This window comes from Saimiri boliviensis, chromosome 2 (assembly GCF_048565385.1).
Source record: "Saimiri boliviensis isolate mSaiBol1 chromosome 2, mSaiBol1.pri, whole genome shotgun sequence".
Taxonomy (NCBI): domain Eukaryota; kingdom Metazoa; phylum Chordata; class Mammalia; order Primates; family Cebidae; genus Saimiri; species Saimiri boliviensis.
The window spans coordinates 99,325,677-99,345,386 of record NC_133450.1 but is presented as its reverse complement, the minus strand read 5'-3'; the positions used below and the strand labels follow the sequence as shown (position 1 = coordinate 99,345,386).

Below are 19,710 nucleotides of genomic sequence, written 5' to 3'. Positions count from 1 at the left end.
GGTGAAACCCTGTATCTACTGAAAATACAAAAACTGGCTGGGCATGGTGGCATGTGCCTGTAGTCCCAGCTACTCTGGAGGCTGAGGCAGGAGAATCACTTCAACCAGGGAGGTGGAGGTTGCAGTGAGCCAAGGTCATGCCACTACACTCCAGCCTGGGCAACAGAGCAAGACCGTCTCAAAAAAACTATCATGGAATAAGCATATTACAGTTAACAATTTTCCAAAATAAAATAAAATTTATATATAATAATCCTTTAACATTTGATTTCTGAAAACCCAAAAAAATAAAATCACAACAGTATATAATAAAGTATACATGGTGCTACCTTCCCACTGAAGTTGGATGTTGTTTTCATATAGTCTTCTGCTTTCTGCAGACAAACAAGTATTTTTTCAATATCTAATGGTGGGGGAATAAAAGGAAAAAAAAGTGTCAATCAAAAGTCAACTAACCATAGCTAAACCACTAGGTAGAAAAACAGGAAAGTACTTATGAAATGATGTAGTGTTCAAGAGAATTAGAGATCGTGATTTCATGTTTGTGACTGATATATGTAAATAAGGTTACATTTTGACCAGCGTGTTGTCCCAGTAGTTTTACTGAATCATCCCCTTTCCCTCCATGACCTGAAAAGAAACTTTGTTCATAAATTAAATTTCCATATATATTTCAAACTATTTTAGGTTTATGTTATTTTCCAAAAACTTAGTTTTAATTACTATAGCTTCATTTTTTTTTTTTTTTTTTTTTTTTTTTGAGATGGAGTTTCACTCGTTACCCAGGCTGGAGTGCAATGGTGCGATCTCAGCTCACCGCAACCTCTGCCTCCCGGGTTCAGGCAATTCTCCTGCCTCAGCCTCCTGAGTAGCTGGGATTACAGGCACGCGCCGCCATGCCCAGCTAATTTTTTGTATTTTTAGTAGAGATGGGGTTTCACCATGTTGACCAGGATGGTCTCGATCTCTTGACCTCGTGATCCACCCACCTCGGCCTCCCAAAGTGCTGGGATTACAGGCTTGAGCCACCGCACCGGGCTGCTTCATATTTTAATTTGTGAAGGGTTACACAGAGAGTAATAATAGTAAATCATTATTAGTATATTCCAGAGTTTTCCTGAACATTTTCACATGCCTTTACTCCATATAAATATCATTTTATAAAAACAAACAAAAACAAAACACCGCCATCAGCACCTGTTGTCATTTTATGACTGCATTGATTTAGCATATTGCAGAAACTAAAACATTCACTAAATTTCACTGTTTTTCTTTTTTGAGGGCAATGATACTTGTTTTTGTGGGTTTGAGATGGGGGTCTCACTCTGCTGCTCAGGCTATAGTGCAATAGTCCAGTCAACACCCACTGCAGCCTCAAACACCCAGGCTCAAGTGATCCTCCACCTCAGCCTCCCAAAGTGCTGTGATTGCAGGCATGAGCCACTGTGCCTGGCCAAATATTTTTCATTCTAGAATCACCTGCATACTTATGACTTCTCCAGAAATAATTTTCACAGTTGGAAAAAAAAAGAACAAAAATCAAGAAAAATGTACCATGAAGGCATACCTTTAGTTTCAAGTTTTTCATCCACTTTGACATTACCCAAGAATCCATTTTCTATAAGACAGTGTTCAATGAGAGCTGGTCCATAGGCTATAAATGGAGAGGATATTATTTTTAGTATTTTCCTACAAAATTTCTTTTTTTTTTTGAGACAGAGCTTCACTCGACACCCAGGCTGGAATGCAATGGTGCAATCTTGGCTCACTGCAACCTCCACACCTCTGCCTCCCACCTCCTGCCTCAGCCTCCAGAGTAGCTGGGATTACAGGCACCCGCCACCATGCCCAGTTAATTTTTGTATTTTTAGTAGAGACAGGGTTTCACCATGTTGGTCAGGCTGGTCTCAAACGCCTAACCTCAGGTGACCCACCCACTTCGGCCTCCCAAAGTGCTGGGATTACAGGTGAGAGCCACCATGTCCAGCCTAAAATTTAACACTCAAAATAGAGCACAAATTTATATCCCAATACAAATGATCTACTCATAACCTTGGCCAGTGAAAACACTAAGTTTACTTAGAAATGACAATTCTAGTTCTTGAAGAAATTTGAGACCGCAATTAAGTTACAAAAGTCAGTGTAAGCTGTAGGAATTTAATGGGCTTCAGCCACAACGAGGACTTAGCCCTAGAATGCAAGGTTGCTTTAGCAACCAAAAATTGGTTAATGTAATAGCCCATATTAACAAAATAAAGGAAAAGAGCCATATATCATTTCAGTAGATGCAGAAAAAGCATCTGACAAAATGCAATACTAATTCATAATAAAAACTCTCAATAAACTAGGAATAGAGGAAGCATTTTCAGTTTTATCTACCTATGAAAAACCTACAGCTAATAAGATCATTATTGGTGAAGGAATGAATATTATCCCCCTAAGATCAGGAATAAGGAAAGAATATGCAGTCTCACAAGCTATTCAACATTGTACTGGAGGCTACAGCTACCATAATAAGGCAAATTAATTAATGGCCTTCAGATTCTAAAGGAAGAAGTAAAGCATCCTTGTTCACAGATGATATGATCCTGTATGTTTTAAAAATCCTAAGGAACCCACAAACAAAACCCTACTAGAATGAATAAGCAAGTCTCAGGTTTGCAAGATACAAAAATCAATATATAGAAATCAATTGTATTTCTATGCAAAAACAAAATTAAAAAAACAATTCCACTCAGAATAGCATCAGAAGGCATGAATAAATCTGAGAGAAATTTTTTTTTTTTTTTTTTTTGAGACGGAGTTTCGCTCTTGTTACCCAGGCTGGAGTGCAATGGCGCGATCTCGGCTCACTGCAACCTCCGCCTCCTGGGTTCAGGCAATTCTCCTGCCTCAGCCTCCTGAGTAGCTGGGATTACAGGCACGCACCACCATGCCCAGCTAATTTTTTTTATTTTTAGTAGAGACGGGGTTTCACCATGTTGACCAGGATGGTCTCGATCTCTCGACCTCGTGATCCACCCGCCTCGGCCTCCCAAAGTGCTGGGATTACAGGCTTGAGCCACCGCGCCCGGCTCTGAGAGAAATTAAAGATCTAAATAGACATTCTTCATAGAAGATTCAATGTAGTTATTTATTTTTTGAGGTGGAATCACGCATTATTTATTTATTAATTTTTTTTTTGAGACACAGTCGCACTCTGTTGCCCTGGCTGGAATTCAATGGCGCAGTCTCGGCTCACTGCAACCTCCATCTTCCGGGTTCAAGAGATTCTCCTGCCTCAGCTTCCTGAGTAGCTGGGATTACAGGCGTCTGCCACCATGCCCAGCTAATTTTTGTACTGAGACGGAGTCTCACTCTATCACCCAGGCTGGAGTGCAGTGGCGCCATCTCGGCTTGCTGCAACCTCTGCATCCTGGGTTCAAGTGATGCTCCTGCCTCAGCCTCCTGAGTAGCGGGGATTACAGGTGCACGCCACCACATCCAGCTAATTTTTATATTTTTAGCAGAGACGGGTTTTACCATGTTGGTCAGGCTGGTCTCGAGCTCCTGACCTCGTGATCCACCAGCCTCAGGCTCTCAAAGTGCTAGGATTACAGGTGTGAGCCACCGCATCTGGCTCAATGTAGTTAAAATGGCAATTCTCCCCAAACTGATCCACAGACTTAATGTAATCTTTATCACAGTGGGCACAGTGGCTGACAGCTATAATCGACACCAGCCTGGCCACCCGGGTGAAACCCCGTCTCTACTAAAAATACAAAAATTAGTGGGTATGGTGGCACATACTTGTAATCCCAGCTACTTGGGAGGCTAAAGCAAGAAAATGACTTGAATCCAGGAGGTGGAGTCTGCAGTGAGCTGAGATCATGCCACTGAACTCCAGTCGGGGAAACAGAATGAGACTCTCTCAAATAATAACAGTAATATAATCCATAACAAAATCCTATGAGCCTTTTTTTGTAGAAAGTAACAAGTCAATTCCATAAGGAAATGCAGGCTGTGAGCGGCTGCTCACACCTGTAATCCCAACACTTTGGGAGGCCAAGAAAGGCAGATTGCTAGCCGGGCGCGGTGGCTCACGCCTGTAATCCCAGCACTTTGGGAGGCTGAGGCGGGTGGATCACGAAGGTCAAGAGATCGAGACCATCCTGGTCAACATGGTGAAACCCCGTCTCTACTAAAAATACAAAAAAAATTAGCTGGGCATGGTGGCGCGTGCCTGTAATCCCAGCTATTCAGGAGGCTGAGGCAGGAGAATTGCCTGAACCCAGGAGGCGGAGGTTGCGGTGAGCCGAGATCACGCCATTGCACTCCAGCCTGGGTAACAAGAGCGAAACTCCACCTCAAAAAAAAAAAAAAAGAAAAGAAAAAGAAAGGCAGATTGCTTGAGCTCAGGAGTTTAAGACTAACCTGGGCAACATGGTAAAACCCTGTCTCTACTAAGAAATACAAAAATTAGCCACAAGTGACAGTACATGCCTGTATTCCCAACTACTTGGGGGGCTGAGGCAGGAGGATGGCCTGAGCCTGGGAGGTTGAAGCTGCAGTGAGAGGAGTTCACACCACTGTACTTCAGCCTAGCTGACAGACTGAGACCCTCAGGAAATGCAAAAGATCTTTTGAAATGCCATATGCCAAAACTTTTCTGAAAAAAAAAATGAACAGTTAGAGAGGATACATAAGTTGAATATCCCTTATGTGAAGTGTTGGGATAGAAGTATTTCAGATTTCAGATTTTTTCATGTTTTGGCATATCTGCATATATCTAATGAGATATCCTGGGGATGGAAACCAAGCCTAAACACAAAATTCATTTATGTTTCATGTATGCTTTCAACAATATAGCCTGAAGGTGATTTTATACAATATTTTAAATAATTTTGTATAGCTGTCACATGACTGAATTTTCCACTTATGGTATGTCTGTGTTCAAAAAGTTTCAGACTTCAGATTTTCACATTAGGAATGTTCAACCTGTACTACCTGTTTTCAAACATTATAAAAATTTGCCAGTGGGAGGCCAGGTGTGGTGGCTCATGCCCGTAATCCCAGCACTTTGAGTGGCTGAGGTAGGTGAACTGCTTGAGCCCAGGAGTTCAAGACCAGCCTAGGCAACATAATGAGACCCCACCTCTTAAAAAAACAAATAAATTTAAAAAAGAAAAAAAAGAAATTTGCATTTGCCACGGAGAGACTGGCTTAATCTAAACTTACACATTTTACACATGCTATACTAACAGTTGGAAAGTTCTAAAGACAATTTTTTTTTTTTTTGAGACGTTGTCTCGCTCTCACACCAGGCTGGAGGACAGTGGCACAATCTCAGTCCACTGCAACCTCCGCCTCCCGGTTCAAGTGATTCTTCTGCCTCAGCCTCCCGAGTAGCTGGGACTACAAACACACACCACCACGCCCGGCTAATTTTTGTATTTTTTAGCAGAGACAGGGTTTCACCATGTCAGTCAGGATGGTCTCCATCTCTTGACCTCATGATCCCACCCTCCTCGGCCTCCCAAAGTGTTGGGATTACAGGCGGTGAGCCAGCACGCCCAGCCTAAAGATAACTTTTGAACGCATTTCAATTTAAGAGAGGAAGAGTAACTTTCTAGTGCTCAGTAATCAATGGTACCTGCCGCCCCCAAGTCTTCTCTAGATTGTTTAATATAGGGCTGAGTGATGATCTTCTCAAGTGTATTGGGATCAAAAGACCTGGCAGATGCTGGAATGCACTAAGACCCACCAATTAAATTTAAAAAAAAAAAAAAAAAACTAAGATAATCCAGTATTAAATTGAAGACTAACATTGAAAAAATTTGATTTCTTAGAATACTACCTTTAGCCCTGAAGTACTTACTAGATAATACAATCTGCATTGCTTTTAAATAAAATCTAATAGATAAAGCTCAAACTTCATATGGTTTAACTTCTCTTTCTTTGACAATAAACTCCTATTTACTGAAAGGATCACTTTAAGCTTCCTGTTCAAATTTTCTAATACAACCATAAAAGATTTAAATATATTCCTGAAAACCACACTGTCTTGCAAACATTTTACTGCTATATGCAGAAATACTCACGAAGTAATGGGTTAAGCACCCTCTTCAGTAGTTCACCCCTAGGTGCGCTGGCTATTATTTCAGTCAATCTGCGAAACAAAATTGATATGCCTCTTACTATCATATATTAAATAAACTTTACAGCAATCTTCGTATTCATACTACTTTCATTTGTATCAATTCACCTGATCTTTACAATAATCTGAAATTTAACAGGAATTCATTCTTCTGTAGTGAGAAAATGGGTCATACAAGTAATTTATCCAAGATTTATTTTTATTTATTTATTTTTTTGAGATAGAGTCTTACTCTGTTACCCAGGCTGGAGTGCGGTGGAGTGATCTTGGCTCACTGCAACCTCTGCCTCCCAGGTTAAAGCGATTCTCCTGCCTCAGCCTCCTGAGTAGCTGGGACTACGGCGGGTACCACCATGACCAGCTAATTTCTGTATTTTTAGTAGAGACGGGGGTTTCACCATATTGGCCAGGATGGTCTCAATCTCTTGATCTCATGATCCACCCACCTTGGCCTCCCAAAGTGCTAGGATTACAGGCATGAGCCACCTCACCTGGCCATTTATCCAAGATTAACAGGTTCTTGAACAGCAATTTTCTAAGATAAATCAGTTACTTTTCTTCTACCAAGTCATATTGCTTGCCAGCAATGTGCCTACATATAAATGATATTAAAATGACATTTTTTTCTATAGAAGTTAAATGTTTATAAATTTTCATGCCATATCTTAATATCCAAAATGGCTTTACCTAATTAAGCATCTAACAACAACTTTGAAGAATATTGCAGGTCAATGTGGTCCCCATACCAGCATCAGCATTACCTGAGAACTATTTAGAAACGGGAATTCCTGGGCCCTACACTAGATCTACTGAATTAGTAGAGGGTGGGGGCAGCAATCTATGTTTTAACAAGTCCTCCAAGTAATGCTGATGCATGCTAAACTTTATTTATTTATTTATTTATTTATAATTTTTGAGATGAAGTTTTGCTCTGTTGCCAAGGCTGGAGTGCAATGGCGCAATCTTGGCTCACTGCAACCTATGCCTCCCGGATTCAAGTGATTCTCCTGCCCCAGGCTCCCAAGTAGCTGAAATTACAGGTATGTAGAACGGCTAATTTTTTTTTAATTTAGCAGAGTTGGGGTTTCACCATGTTGGTCAGGCTGGTCTGGAACTCCTGACCTCAAGCGATCCACACTCCTTGGCCTCCCAAAGTGCTGGGATTACAGGTGTGAGCCACCATGCCTCATCAACTTTATTTATTTATTTAATGTAGGCTAGTTAGGTCAAGCAGTGGGAGCGGAGAAGGAACAAAGAAATGATGTATGTTAAACTTTAAGAACCACTGCTGTAGAACATGAGTCAGCAGAGCCTTTCAGCCAGGTGGAATACATAAAAAGTGATGAATAAAGCTACAATCATCACTTTACCTCATCTTACTTCCCTTTTTCTTAAGTAAACCAGAATTTCTCTCCTTTGCCCTCTGCACAAGATATCCATCTGTCTTCTCACAGAGTAGCTAATTAGTCTCCTCAATTCACCAAGAAATCATAACCATTTGAAGTAACCCAAAACAGCTTAAAAAGACATTGGGCTCACTTTGGCAGGACATATACCAAAATTAGAACGATACAGAGATTAGCATGACCCCTGCTCTAGGATGACATGCAAATGTGTTAAGTGTTCCATGTTTTCTAATTTTGAATTTTAAAAACTTTTAAAGTAAAAAAAAATAAATAAATGAAAAAGAAAGATATTAGCTGGGCCTGGTGGCTCATGCCTGTAACTCCAACATTTTGGAAGGCTGAAATGGGAGGATTGCTAAAGCGAGGAGTTTGACACCAGCCTAAGCAACAAAGCAATAGCCCATCTCTACAAAAAGTTTCAGAATTATCCAGGCATCGTGGTGTGCTCCTGTAGGCCCACCTACTTGGGTGGCTGAGGTGGGAGGATTGCTTGAGCCCAGGAGTTCAAGACTGCAGTCAGCTATAATCCTGCCATCTGCACTCCAGCCTCAGGGAAGGAGGAGTGAGACACAACCTCTAAAAACAATTAAAGAACAGGTATGGTGGCTCATGCCTATAATCCCAGCACTATGGGAGGCAGAGGCAGCGGACTACGTGAGGTAAAGAGTACGAGACCAGCCTGGCTAACATGGTGAAACGCTGTCCCTACTAAAAATACAAAAAATAGGTGGGCATGGTGGTGCACGCCTATAGTCCCAGTTGCTTGGGAGCCTGAAGCAGGACAATCTCTTGATCCCAGGAGGCAGAGGCTGCAGTGAGCTGAGATCACGCCACTGCACTCCAGCCTGGGCAACAGAGCGACACTCAGTCTCAAAAATGAACAAATAAACAAAAAAACTAAAGACATATATTTGCTACTCCCAAATAAGTTTTTTTTTTTTTTTTTTTTTTTGAGACAGAGTGTCGCTCTTGTTACCCAGGCTGGAGTACAATGGCACGATCTTGGCTCACCGCAACCTCCGCCTCCTGGGTTCAAGCAATTCTCATGCCTCAGCCTCCTGAGTAGCTGGGACTACAGGCACGCGCCACCATGCCCAGCTAATTTTTTGTATTTTTAGTAGAGACGGGGTTTCACCACGTTGACCAGGATGGTCTCGATCTCTCGACCTCGTGATCCACCCGCCTCGGCCTCCCAAAGTGCTGGGATTACAGGCTTGAGCCACCGCGCCCGGCCCAAATAAGGTTTAATTGCTTACAGGCACATTTATGTAGTTCAAGCAGTCTAAATTTAGTTATGTTATCTAAGTAAAACAGAAATTTTTTTTTTGAGTCAAGAGTCTCACTCTGTCACCCAGGCTAGACTGCAGTGGTGTGATCTTGGCTCACTGCAACCTCCACTCAATTCTCCTGCCTCAGCCTCCCAAGTAGCTGGGATTACAGGTGACTGCCACCACACCTGGCTAATTTTTGTATTTTTGGTAGAGATGGGGTTTCATCTTGTTGGCGACGTGGGTCTCGTACTGCTGACCTCAAGTGATTTGCCCACCTTGGCCTCCCAAAGTACTAGGATTACAGGCATGAGCCATTGAGCCCAGCTGTGAAACAAAATATTTTATCTCACAGTTCTTTCATATTCTAACATATGACTATTTCACATTTTTTTTTTAAGAGACAGGGTCTCATTATGTTGCCCAGTACAATTTAATACAATGTGAAATGGATTTAAAAACAAAACACTTTACCTTTCCAAAGTAAGCAAAGGTTCAGCAGCTCTAACATGATCAAGTGGATAGCGTTCACGAACAGCAAATTTAACATCATCTGCCTCATCAGTTCGAAACCTTAGAATATTTAAAATTACGTACTCATAATCTGTAAGAACAATGTTCCCCTGCAATAGAATAAAAAACAATTTAGTGCTTTTTCAAATCATTTTTGAGGCCAGACGCAGTAGTTCACAACTGTAATCCCAGCATTTTGGAAGGCCGAGGCGGGCAGATCACCTGAGATCAGGACTTCAAAACCAGCCTGGCCAACATGGTGAAATACAAAAATTACAAAAATACAATAACTAGCTGGGTGTGGTACTAGGCGCCTACAATCACAGCTACTTGGGAAGCTGAGGCAGGAGAATCACTTGAACCTAAGAGGTGGAGGTTTCAGTGAGCTGAGATCACATCACTGCACTCCGGCCTGGGCAATAAGAGCAAATGCTGTCTTAAAAAAAAAAAACAAACAAAACTTAAAAAGGCAAACAAAAAAACAAAACAGCTGGGTGCAGTGGCTCACACCTGTAATCCCAGCACTTTGGGAGGCAGAGGTGGGCGGATCACGAGATCAGGAATTCAAGACCAGCCTGGCCAATATGTTGAAACCCCATCTCTACTAAGAATACAAATATTGGCCGGGCGCAGTGGCTCAAGCCTGTAATCCCAGCATTTTGGGAGGCCGAGGCGGGTGGATCACGAGGTCAAGAGATCGAGACCATCCTGGTCGACATGGTGAAACCCTGTCTCTACTAAAATACAAAAATTAGCTGGGCATGGTGGCGCATGCCTGTAATCCCAGCTACTCAGGAGGCTGAGACAGGAGAATTGCCTGAACCCAGGAGGCGGAGGTTGCGGTGAGCCGAGATCGCGCCATTGCACTCCAGCCTGGGTAACAAAAGCGAAACTCCGTCTCAAAAAAAAAAAAAAAAAAAAAAAGAACACAAATATTAGCCAGGCGTGGTGGCGCGTGCCTGTAGTCCTAGCTACTGAGGCTGATGCAGAACAATCACTGAACCCAGGAGGTGGAGTTTACAGTGAGCCAAGATAGTGACACTGCAGTCTAGCCTGGGCAACAGAGCAAGACTCTGTCTCAAAAACAAAAAGCAAACAAACAAAAAAACAGAAAAAACAAATCATTTTTGGAACTACTTAAAAATTGAGAAAGAAAATGTAGTCAATTTCAGTAGCCAGCCAGGCAAGGAGCTATTATATTACACTTTCACCTGCAATTTGTCTTTTAATAATAATAGTTACATGGCATGAGCAATATAGTTAGTTACCCTTTGCCCAAGCATTTCCACATTTGGTAATGTAGCTTGATGAAGTAACGCCAATATTCCAATAAAACCAAAGGCAACATACTTAAAGATGTTCACTGAACTTTATTTACAATAGTAAAATTTAAAAAAGAAAACAGCCTAAATATGAAAATTAGGGAAATTAAATTATGATAGATCAACAGAACAAAAAGAATAAAAAAGAGGTTAACTAACGGAGACTATGGGAAAAAAAAGAAAAATATTTATAATGTTAAGTAAAGCATAGCAAGACACACAAAAAAAGTTGTATCCTAGAAAATGGAAGGGATATGTAGGCTAAAATGAAATTATTTACTAAATATTTAGAATTAAAGACTTTCTAAATTTTAATATTGTTAGGTAACCTTTTCAATAAAAAAGAGGAAACATAATGAAAATAAAACTAACCAAAAAATACCGCCTTCCAAATTTACTACAGACAGTGAAGATAGGGTTACCATAGAGGTATAATTAAGATACAAAGCATCATCCATGAAAATAGTCAAAAATGCCTTACAACTGCTTACAAGATAGTCACAGAACACAGTGGGAGTAATCCCAATCTCATGTGAAATGACAGGTTGCAACCTAAGTGGCTTCAGTAAATGTAGCCACCATTTATCTTGATTAGAGAGATAGATAACCAGAAATTTCTAAGTGTTGAAAAACTAGTACCAGGTCAGGCGCAATGGCTCATGCCTGTAATCCCAGCACTTTGAGAAATCAAGGCACACGGATCATCTGAGGTCAGGAGTTCCAGACCAGCCTGGCCAACGTGGCGAAACCCTGTCTTACTAAAAGTACAAAAATTAGCTGGGTATGGTGGTGGGCACCTGTAATCCCAGCTACTTGGGAGGCTGAGGCAGGAGAATAGCTTGAACCCAGGAGGCAGAGGTTGCAGTGAGCCGAGATCACACCATTGCACTCCAGCCTGGGTGACAAGAGCAAAACTCCATCTCAACTTAAAAAAAAAAAAAAGAAAGAAAACGGAAACTAGTACCTATGGCTAAAGGTTCTGACTTCAAAGCCACCATATATTTAAATGTTAAACATTTATTTTTAATTTAAAGAACAGATTCATATTCTTGTCAGCAGAGGAAAAAAAGAAAAAAAAGAAAAACAAACAAAAAAAACCCCAGAGAGATAATGGAAAAGGCAAGTAAGGGGCTTGCAAAGAAGTCTGGATAGTATACAGTTCAGGAAGACATGAAAAATAGACCTGGCCGCAGATCCTGGTACATACAAAGTGCTCAAAATTTGATTTATAGAATCAAACTGTACAGTTATTAGGAATAAGGAATACGTAGGAGGCAGTATTTCCCAGAAAGGACTTTCCTTAAACCAGTTTCCCAAAAGTATTACGAAAGACCGGTCCTCTTACCCTCACTAGAAAAAAAGAATTCTGTGGTCAATTTAGGTTTTGGAAATGCTATGTAACATTTCCTTCTTCAGAAAACGTAAACATAACATTACCACATTAAAGCGTTAATTCCTAGAGTTAATTTTTTTTTTTTTTGGCCAGGCGCAGTGGCTCACGCCTATAATCCCAGCACTTTGGGAGGCTGATGCAGGCAAATCATGAGGTCAGGAGACCAAGACCATCCTGGCTAACACGGTGAAACCCTGTCTCTACTAAAAAACACAAAAATTAGCCAGGTGTGGTAGCATGCACCAGTAATTCCAGCTACTCAGGAAGCTGAGACTGAGGCAGGAGAATCACTTCAACCTCGGAGGTGGAGGTTGCAGTGAGCTGAGATCACGCCACTGCACTCCAGCCTGGGTAACAAAGTGAGACTGCGTCTCAAAAAAAAAAAAAAAAAAAAAAGTTTTTAAATCTTACTTTATTCTCAGGGTTTCTCAAAACTTTTACATCTATGGAACCCATTTTTCTAGGCACATTGATTATCTTATGGAAGCATTATTCAAGGAAAATACTTTGGGAAATACTGCACTTGATCTGATGTACTCAGTAAGCTGTTTTCTAAACTTAACTTACTTTCCTCAGAGTCCTTATAATAGGCCAGGCAGGGTGGCTCATGCCTGTAATCCCAGTACTTTGGGAGGCCAAGGCAGGCAGATCACAAAGTCAGGAGTTCAAGACCAGTCTGGCCAACATAGTGAAGCCCCATCTCTACTAAAAATACAAAAAATTAGCCGGGTGTGGTGGTGTGCACCTGTAATCCCAGCTACTCTAGAGGCTAAGGCAGGGGAATCACATGAACCTGGAAGGTAGAAGTTGCAGTCAGCTAAAATCACGCCATTGCACTCCAGCCCTGGCAACAGTGTGAGACTCCCTCTCAAAAAAAAATTTAGTAAACCTACTTTTTAAAAGAAGTTTAGGTAGAAATACAGTTCTTTCTCCCAGGTCTAATCAACTCTAGACCATACATCAAAGATCCATCCCTGGTATACAGAAAGGAAAGAGCAATTTTCAAGATCAAAGCATCAACCAACCTGCCTCTTGCAGATTATCGCAATGACTACTATAAACTCTGAAGCACACTTTCTATCATATATAAATCCTTAAAACCTCTCAGCATTCCCCAGGAACAACAATAATAAATTTTAAAAAAAAGAAAACAAAAAAATTCTTAATATCTACTCGGTTGACTGGACCTCTGGAACCTAGACAGTAGACAGTACGCATGCCTACTTTTCAGAGCGCTCAAATAAAAGGCCCTAAATGTAATGGGCTACCTTGCAACAGAAAAATGATGTGAATGGAAACAGTAGTGAAATCTGAATAAAGTCTGTAGTTCAATTAAGAGTGTTATCTTTGTAACTTTTCATTCTTTTTCTTTTTTTTGAGACAGAGTTTTTGCTCTTGTTGCCCAATCTGGAGCGCAATGGCACGATCTTGGCTCACTGCAACCTCTGTCTCCTAGGTTCAGGCGATTCTCCTGCCTCAGCATCCCAAGTAGCTGGGATTAAAGGCATATGCCACCAAACCCAGCTAATTTTGTATTTTTAGTAGAGACAGGGTTTCTCCATGTTGGTCAGGTTCATCTCCAACTCCTAACATGAGGTGATCCACCTATCTCAGCCTCCCAGAGGGCTGGGATTAGAGGCATGAGCCACCCCACCTGGCTAATAAAAAAAAATTTTTTTTTAAGATACGGGGTCTTGCTATGTTGGCCAGTTTGGTCTTGAACTCCTGGCCTCAACCCATCATCCCATCTTGGCCTCCCAAAATGTTGGATTACAGGCATGAGCTACCATGCCTAGGCTTTTTGTAACTTTTCTATAAATCAAAAATTATTTCTAAATAAAAAAGCTGCTTATATTAGTTAAATTCTGGAGATTTTGTGGTAATGAAAGAAATCTATCTTGATTGCAAGGGTGGCTATATAAATCTACACATGTGGTAAACTGTTAACTACCAATTTCCTTATTTTTATATCATACTATATGTAAAATGTGACAGTACATCAGACTTCTCTGTACTATCTGTGCAACTTCTTACTAGTCTATAATCATTTCAAAAATAAAAAGTTTAAAAAATTTAATGGGTACCCTACAATTAAAAAGAAAAACTGGCTGGGCCTGGTGGCTCACGCCTGTATTCCCAGCACTTTGGGAAGGTGAGGCGGGTAGATCATGAGGTCAAGAGATCGAGACCATCCTGGCCAACGTGGTAAAACCCCATCTCTACCAAAAATACATAAGTTAGCTGGCCATGGTGGCGTGTCTCTGCAGCACCAGCTACTCAGGAGGCTGAGGCAGGAGAATCGCTTGGATCTGGGAGGTGGAGGTTGCAGTGAGCCAAGATCGTGTCACTGCACTCCAACCTGGGCGACAGAGCAAAACTCCATCTCAAAAAAAAAAAAAAAAAAGAAAAAGAAAAAGAAAACTGATCACTACCTAAAACCACATACAAAAATAAATTCCAGCTGGACAGCAGCTGTAGCGGCTACTGCCTGCAGGAAGGGGACAGAAAGATTGTAAAAGGAATCACTGACAAAGAGAAGGGCACAGAAAACTAAAGAGGAGTTTAAGGATCAGCAGCAACTGTTCTTACTGTACCTGCCACACATTCAGGTCATCACAAAAAGCTCCTTTGAGGGGGAACCAGTATCAACAAGGAAATGCTTATCTTTAAGGTTTCAGAATTCTTTGTCTAGTAACTAGCCATTTGGTCCTACAATCAGCACACTGATTGACCATGATTCATTTCAAACTCCGAAAGAAACAAAAACTGGTTCCTTGTATGTATATTGCCAAAAAAAAATTTTTTTTAACGATTTAATGCCTGAAAAAGGTTTATGGGGGGCAGGAGAAAAAGAGAAAATGATGATGATGAGAAAAATAAGGATGAAGAAGCTGAATCTTAAGTCAAAATTAGCTTAATTATGACCTTTCTGAATCAGTTCCACTTCTCCTATATATGCGCAAGGCTGTGGGAGTTTAACTACTTAAAACTTTTCAGAAATTCCAGGTAGATCCTATTCTTTCCCAGCTAAGATGTGGCATTCAGTGTACCTGCATCATAAATAAAAGAATAACTGCTGACAGACAATTCTCCATGGCTTCTTATGGTCCTGCACGGACTAAGCAAAAAAAATCTGAGAGCAAACATGCCTTAGAAGCTAGAGACAGTATAGCCCTCCATAAAGAATAAGAGACAGTGGCTGGGTGCGGTACCTCACACTTGTAATCCCAGCACTTTGGGAGACCAAGGTAGGTGGATCACTTGAGGCCAGAAGTTCAAGATCAGCCTGGCCAACATGGTGAAACTCTGTTTCTACTAAAAGTACAAAAATTAGCTAGGCGTGGTGGCTCATGCCTGTAGTCCCAGCTACTTGGGTGGCTGAGGCATGAGAATCGCTTGAATCAGGAAGGCAGAGGTTGCAGTGAACCAAGATTACAGCACTGTACTCCAATCTGAGTGACAGAGCAAGACCCTGTCTCAAAAATACAAAACAAAAAGGAGAGATGTAACTCTCCAGAGGCATCCCAAGGCAGTTCTCTCCTTCTCCTCCCCATACACATTTGCTTAAATGCCAAAATATACCTGGCACTACAGAAAATACTTTTTTTTTTTTTTTTTTTGAGATGGTGTCTTGCTCTGTTGCCCAGCCTGGAGTACACTGGCATGATCTTGGCTCACTGCAACCTCCACCTCCCAGGTTCAAGTCATTCTCCCGCCTCAGCCTCCCGAGTAGCTGAAACTACAGGCATGCACCACACCACCAGGCTAATTTTGCTATTTTTAATATAGAGTGAGTTTTGCCATGCTGCCCAGGCTGGTGTCAAACTCCTGACCTCAGGTGATCCACCTCCCTTGGCCTTCCAAAGTGCTAGGATTACAGGCATAAGCCACTGCACCCAGACCAGACTGAGTCATTCATTCATTCATTCATTCATTCATTCATTCGAGATGGAGTGTTGCACTGTCACCCAGGCTGGAGGACAGTGGCATGACTGTGGCTCACTCCAACCTCCATCTTCCAGGTTCAAGCGATTCTCCTGCCTCAGCCTCCCGAGTAGCTGGGACTACAGGTACCCGCTACCATGCCTGGATAATTTTTTTATTTTTTAGTAGAAACAGGGTTTTGCCATGTTGGCCTGGTTGGTCTTCAACTCCTGACCTCAGGTGACCTGCCCACCTCAGCCTTTCAAAGTGCTAGAATTATAGGGGTGAACCACTGCACCCAACGAAATTTATTTTTAAGATGTTTTTCTTTCTTTGATAATAAATTAACCTTAGCTTACTAGAACATTTTTACTTTATAAACTTTAAACTTTTTAACTTTTCAACTCCTGTAATAACAATTAGCTTAAAACACAAACATATTGTACAGCTGTACAATATTTTATTTCTTTATATCCTTATTCTCTAAGTTTTTTTCTATTTCAAATGTTTTATTTTTACTTTTAATGTTTTTGTTAAAAACTAACATACAAACACACACACCAGCCTAGGTCTACGCAGAGTCGGGATCGAGAGGTCACTAAGCAATACGAATTTTTAGATCCATTACAATCTTACAGGACCAACTTTTTTCTTTTTGAGACGGAGTCTCGCTGTGTCACCAGGCTGGAGTGCAGTGGTGCGATACTGGCTCACTGCAACCTCCACCTTCCAGGTTCAAGTGATTCTCCTGCCTCAGCCTCCCAAGTAGCTGGGACTACACGTGCGCACTACTATGCCCAGCTTATTTTTGTATTTTTAGTAAAGGTAGGGTTTCACCATGTCGGCCAGGATGGTCTCAATCTCTTGACCTCATGATCCACCTGCCTCGACCTCCCACAGTGCTGGGATTACAGGTGTGAACCACCACGCCCAGCCTAGGACTAATGTTTATATGCAGTCTGTTGTTGATTGAAATATCATTATACAACACATCAATGCATGACTGTATTTCCCTATTTTCTGGTTGCATGATATTAGTCCTGAAATGTAAAGTACCAACTAATTTCTTCACTTCTGAGATCTTCATCTCTTACGTTCATAAGGCTATTCTAAATAGCTAAAGTCTGCCTAAACTCAGACCTACAGATAAAATGAAGGTTATTACTGAAAAGTTTTATTTGTGTGGCATCCATTTCCTAAGGTAGTAACAGACTTTGACACAGGAAACAATGTTCCTCACTCATGTTATATAGCACTATTTCAAAAATGATTAATAATGAATTTTACTTCACCTCATCCCACAAATTTAACTTACCCGATCATAGAGCTCAATGATTAAATGATAAGCAGCTTCATCACTTCCAAATTGAAAATCTACAATTCTATCCACACCAAGTTGTTTCGCACTGACTAATCTCCGACTCTTCAAATGTTTTCGGCACTAGCAAGAGAAAGAAAAAGGCATTCATTTAGTAAAAGTGAATTCCTAACCATTTGCTATCGGTTTATAAATAAGCTGCTTTTCATTATCATCAGGAGTATTTAAAAGGTCATAAATAACAGTAAAATCATAAAGTAAAAGATTGCAGATGATAATCAGAGGAAAAATATTTTATTATAAACACTGTTAATTCTAAAACAGTGTTTTATTTTCATTTTTTTAATACAGGGTCTCGGCCAGGTGCGATGGCTCACACCATCTCAGCACTTTAGGAGGCCAAGGCAGGAGGATCACCTGAGGTCAGGAGTTCCAGACCAGCCTGACCAACATGGAGAAACCCTGTCTCTACTAAAAATACAAAATTAGCTGGGCGTGGTGGTGCACAGGAGGCCGAGGCAGAAGAATCCCCTGAACCTGGGAGGTGGAGGTTGTGATGGGCCAAGATCGTGCCATTGCACTCCAGCCTGGGCCACAAGACCAAAATTCCAACTCAAAAAAAAAAAGAGGGTCTTACTCTGTCACCCAAACTGGAGCACAGTGGTGTGATCACGGCTCACTGCAGTCTTGACTTCGCTGACTCAGGGATCCTCCTACATCAGCCTCCTGAGGAGCTGGAACCACAGGCACATACATGCCACTGTGCCCACCTAATTTTTTCATTATTTGTAGAGACAGGGTCTCACTATGTTGCCCAGGCTAATCTCAAACTCCTGGGCACAAGCAATCATCCTGCCTCGGCCCCCCAAAGTGCTAGGATTATAAGCATAAGCCACTGAGCCAGGCCTTTATTTTCCATTCTTAAGTAGAGAATGATGGACCTATAGAAATACTTGCTTTGTTGCTTTATAACACTGCCAAATCCCTTGTTGTTGTACTAATGACCTCACTCAAAGCCATAACCTTAATTTTTTTAACGCCTCTTTTATGATACTTCTATGTATGCCGAATTTCCCTTTTATGTGCTTCATTTATGTTCAAAATTAATTGTTTCCACTAATCTTCTACTTCCAATACATATCAACTATCAACAATAAGCTTATGGTATCTTGTAAAGTAGTCCACTACCTTACATCCAGTTACCCTTACAATTTTTTTTTTTTTTTTTTTTTGAGACGGAGTTTCGCTCTTGTTACCCAGGCTGGAGTGCAATGGCACGATCTTGGCTCACCGCAACCTCCGCCTCCTGGGTTCAGGCAATTCTCCTGCCTCAGCCTCCTGAGTAGCTGGGATTACAGGCACGTGCCACCATGCCCAGCTAATTTTTTTGTATTTTTAGTAGAGACGGGGTTTCACCATGTTGACCAGGATGGTCTCGATCTCTTGACCTCGTGATCCACCCACCTCAGTCTCCCAAAGTGCTGGGATTACAGGCTTGAGCCACTGCGCCCGGCTTTTTTTTTTCTTTTTTTTTTTTTTAGAGACAGTCTTGCCTGGGCATGGTGGCTCACACCTATAATCCTGGCACTTTGGGAGGCTGAGGTAGGTGGATCACTTGAGGTCAAGAGTTCAAGACCAGTGCGGCCAATATGGTAAAACCCCATCTCTACTAAAAATACAAAAATTAGTTGGGCATGCTGGCAAGTGTCTGTAATCCCTGCCACTCGGGAGGCTGGGGCATAAGAATTGCTTGAACCCAGAAAGCAGAGGTTGCAGTGAGCCGAGATCTCGCCATTGAACTCCAGTCCGGGCGACAGAGTGAGACTGTCTCAAAAAAAGAGAGTCAGAGTCTCGCTCTGTTGCCCAGGCAGGGCTCAAACTCCTTGACTCAAGCAATCCTCCCAACTTAGCCTCCCAAGTAGCTAGGACTACAGGTGCCTGCCACTGTGCCCAGCTTATTCCTACACACTTTATTAATATAACCCAAATAAAATTTTCCTGATATCGTCTCTAAGCTTTTGATTAACCTATTTCAAATCTAATGTGATAACTCTCATTCTTTATTAAATCCTCGTCCTCCTATTCCTGGCCATAATGTTCTTTTTCTTATTAACAATTAAGATAACATTAGCATGTCAAACCCAAATACAATTTATTTGGCCATTACCTATTCTTTTAGATTACAGGAACTGTCTTTTTGAACAAATATTTAAGTACAGCTTGGACTGGTAATAAGACTACCCTGGAGCCTCTAAAATATCTTACAATTGTTTCTAACTTTTTAATACAAAAGACCCCTTAGTCAAGACCAGTAAGAAAGAACGCTTTATTCAAGACTCAAATACAAGAAAAATTTTACAGGGAAGTTAATCTAAAACCACCTTAAAAAAAAAAAGAAAAAAAAAAAAAAGGCTTATGCCTATAATCCCA

The 19,710-nt window shown here is 41.2% G+C and overlaps 1 protein-coding gene and 1 non-coding gene across 12 annotated transcripts in view; one reads left to right on the top strand and one right to left on the bottom strand.

Annotated features, from left to right (window-relative positions):
- NEMF (nuclear export mediator factor) overlaps positions 1-19,710 on the bottom strand; it is a 79,527-nt gene that overhangs the window by 46,175 nt on the left and 13,642 nt on the right. For 10 of the 11 annotated variants that reach the window (XM_074393976.1, XM_074393973.1, XM_074393974.1 and 7 more), the window contains 5 exons: positions 17,278-17,403; positions 9,285-9,433; positions 6,081-6,148; positions 1,568-1,654; positions 330-403 (listed from right to left, as the gene is read on the bottom strand). In XM_074393976.1, the coding sequence (XP_074250077.1) occupies positions 330-403; positions 1,568-1,654; positions 6,081-6,148; positions 9,285-9,433; positions 17,278-17,403 (504 nt within the window). Of the gene's footprint in view, positions 1-329; positions 404-1,567; positions 1,655-6,080; positions 6,149-9,284; positions 9,434-17,277; positions 17,404-19,710 lie in introns of those variants that run through there. The other variant, XM_074393981.1, reaches the window with a different exon arrangement.
- Positions 7,670-7,771, top strand: LOC120364116 (U6 spliceosomal RNA). The gene has a single exon (XR_005579468.1). It is a non-coding gene; the product is annotated as a U6 spliceosomal RNA (small nuclear RNA).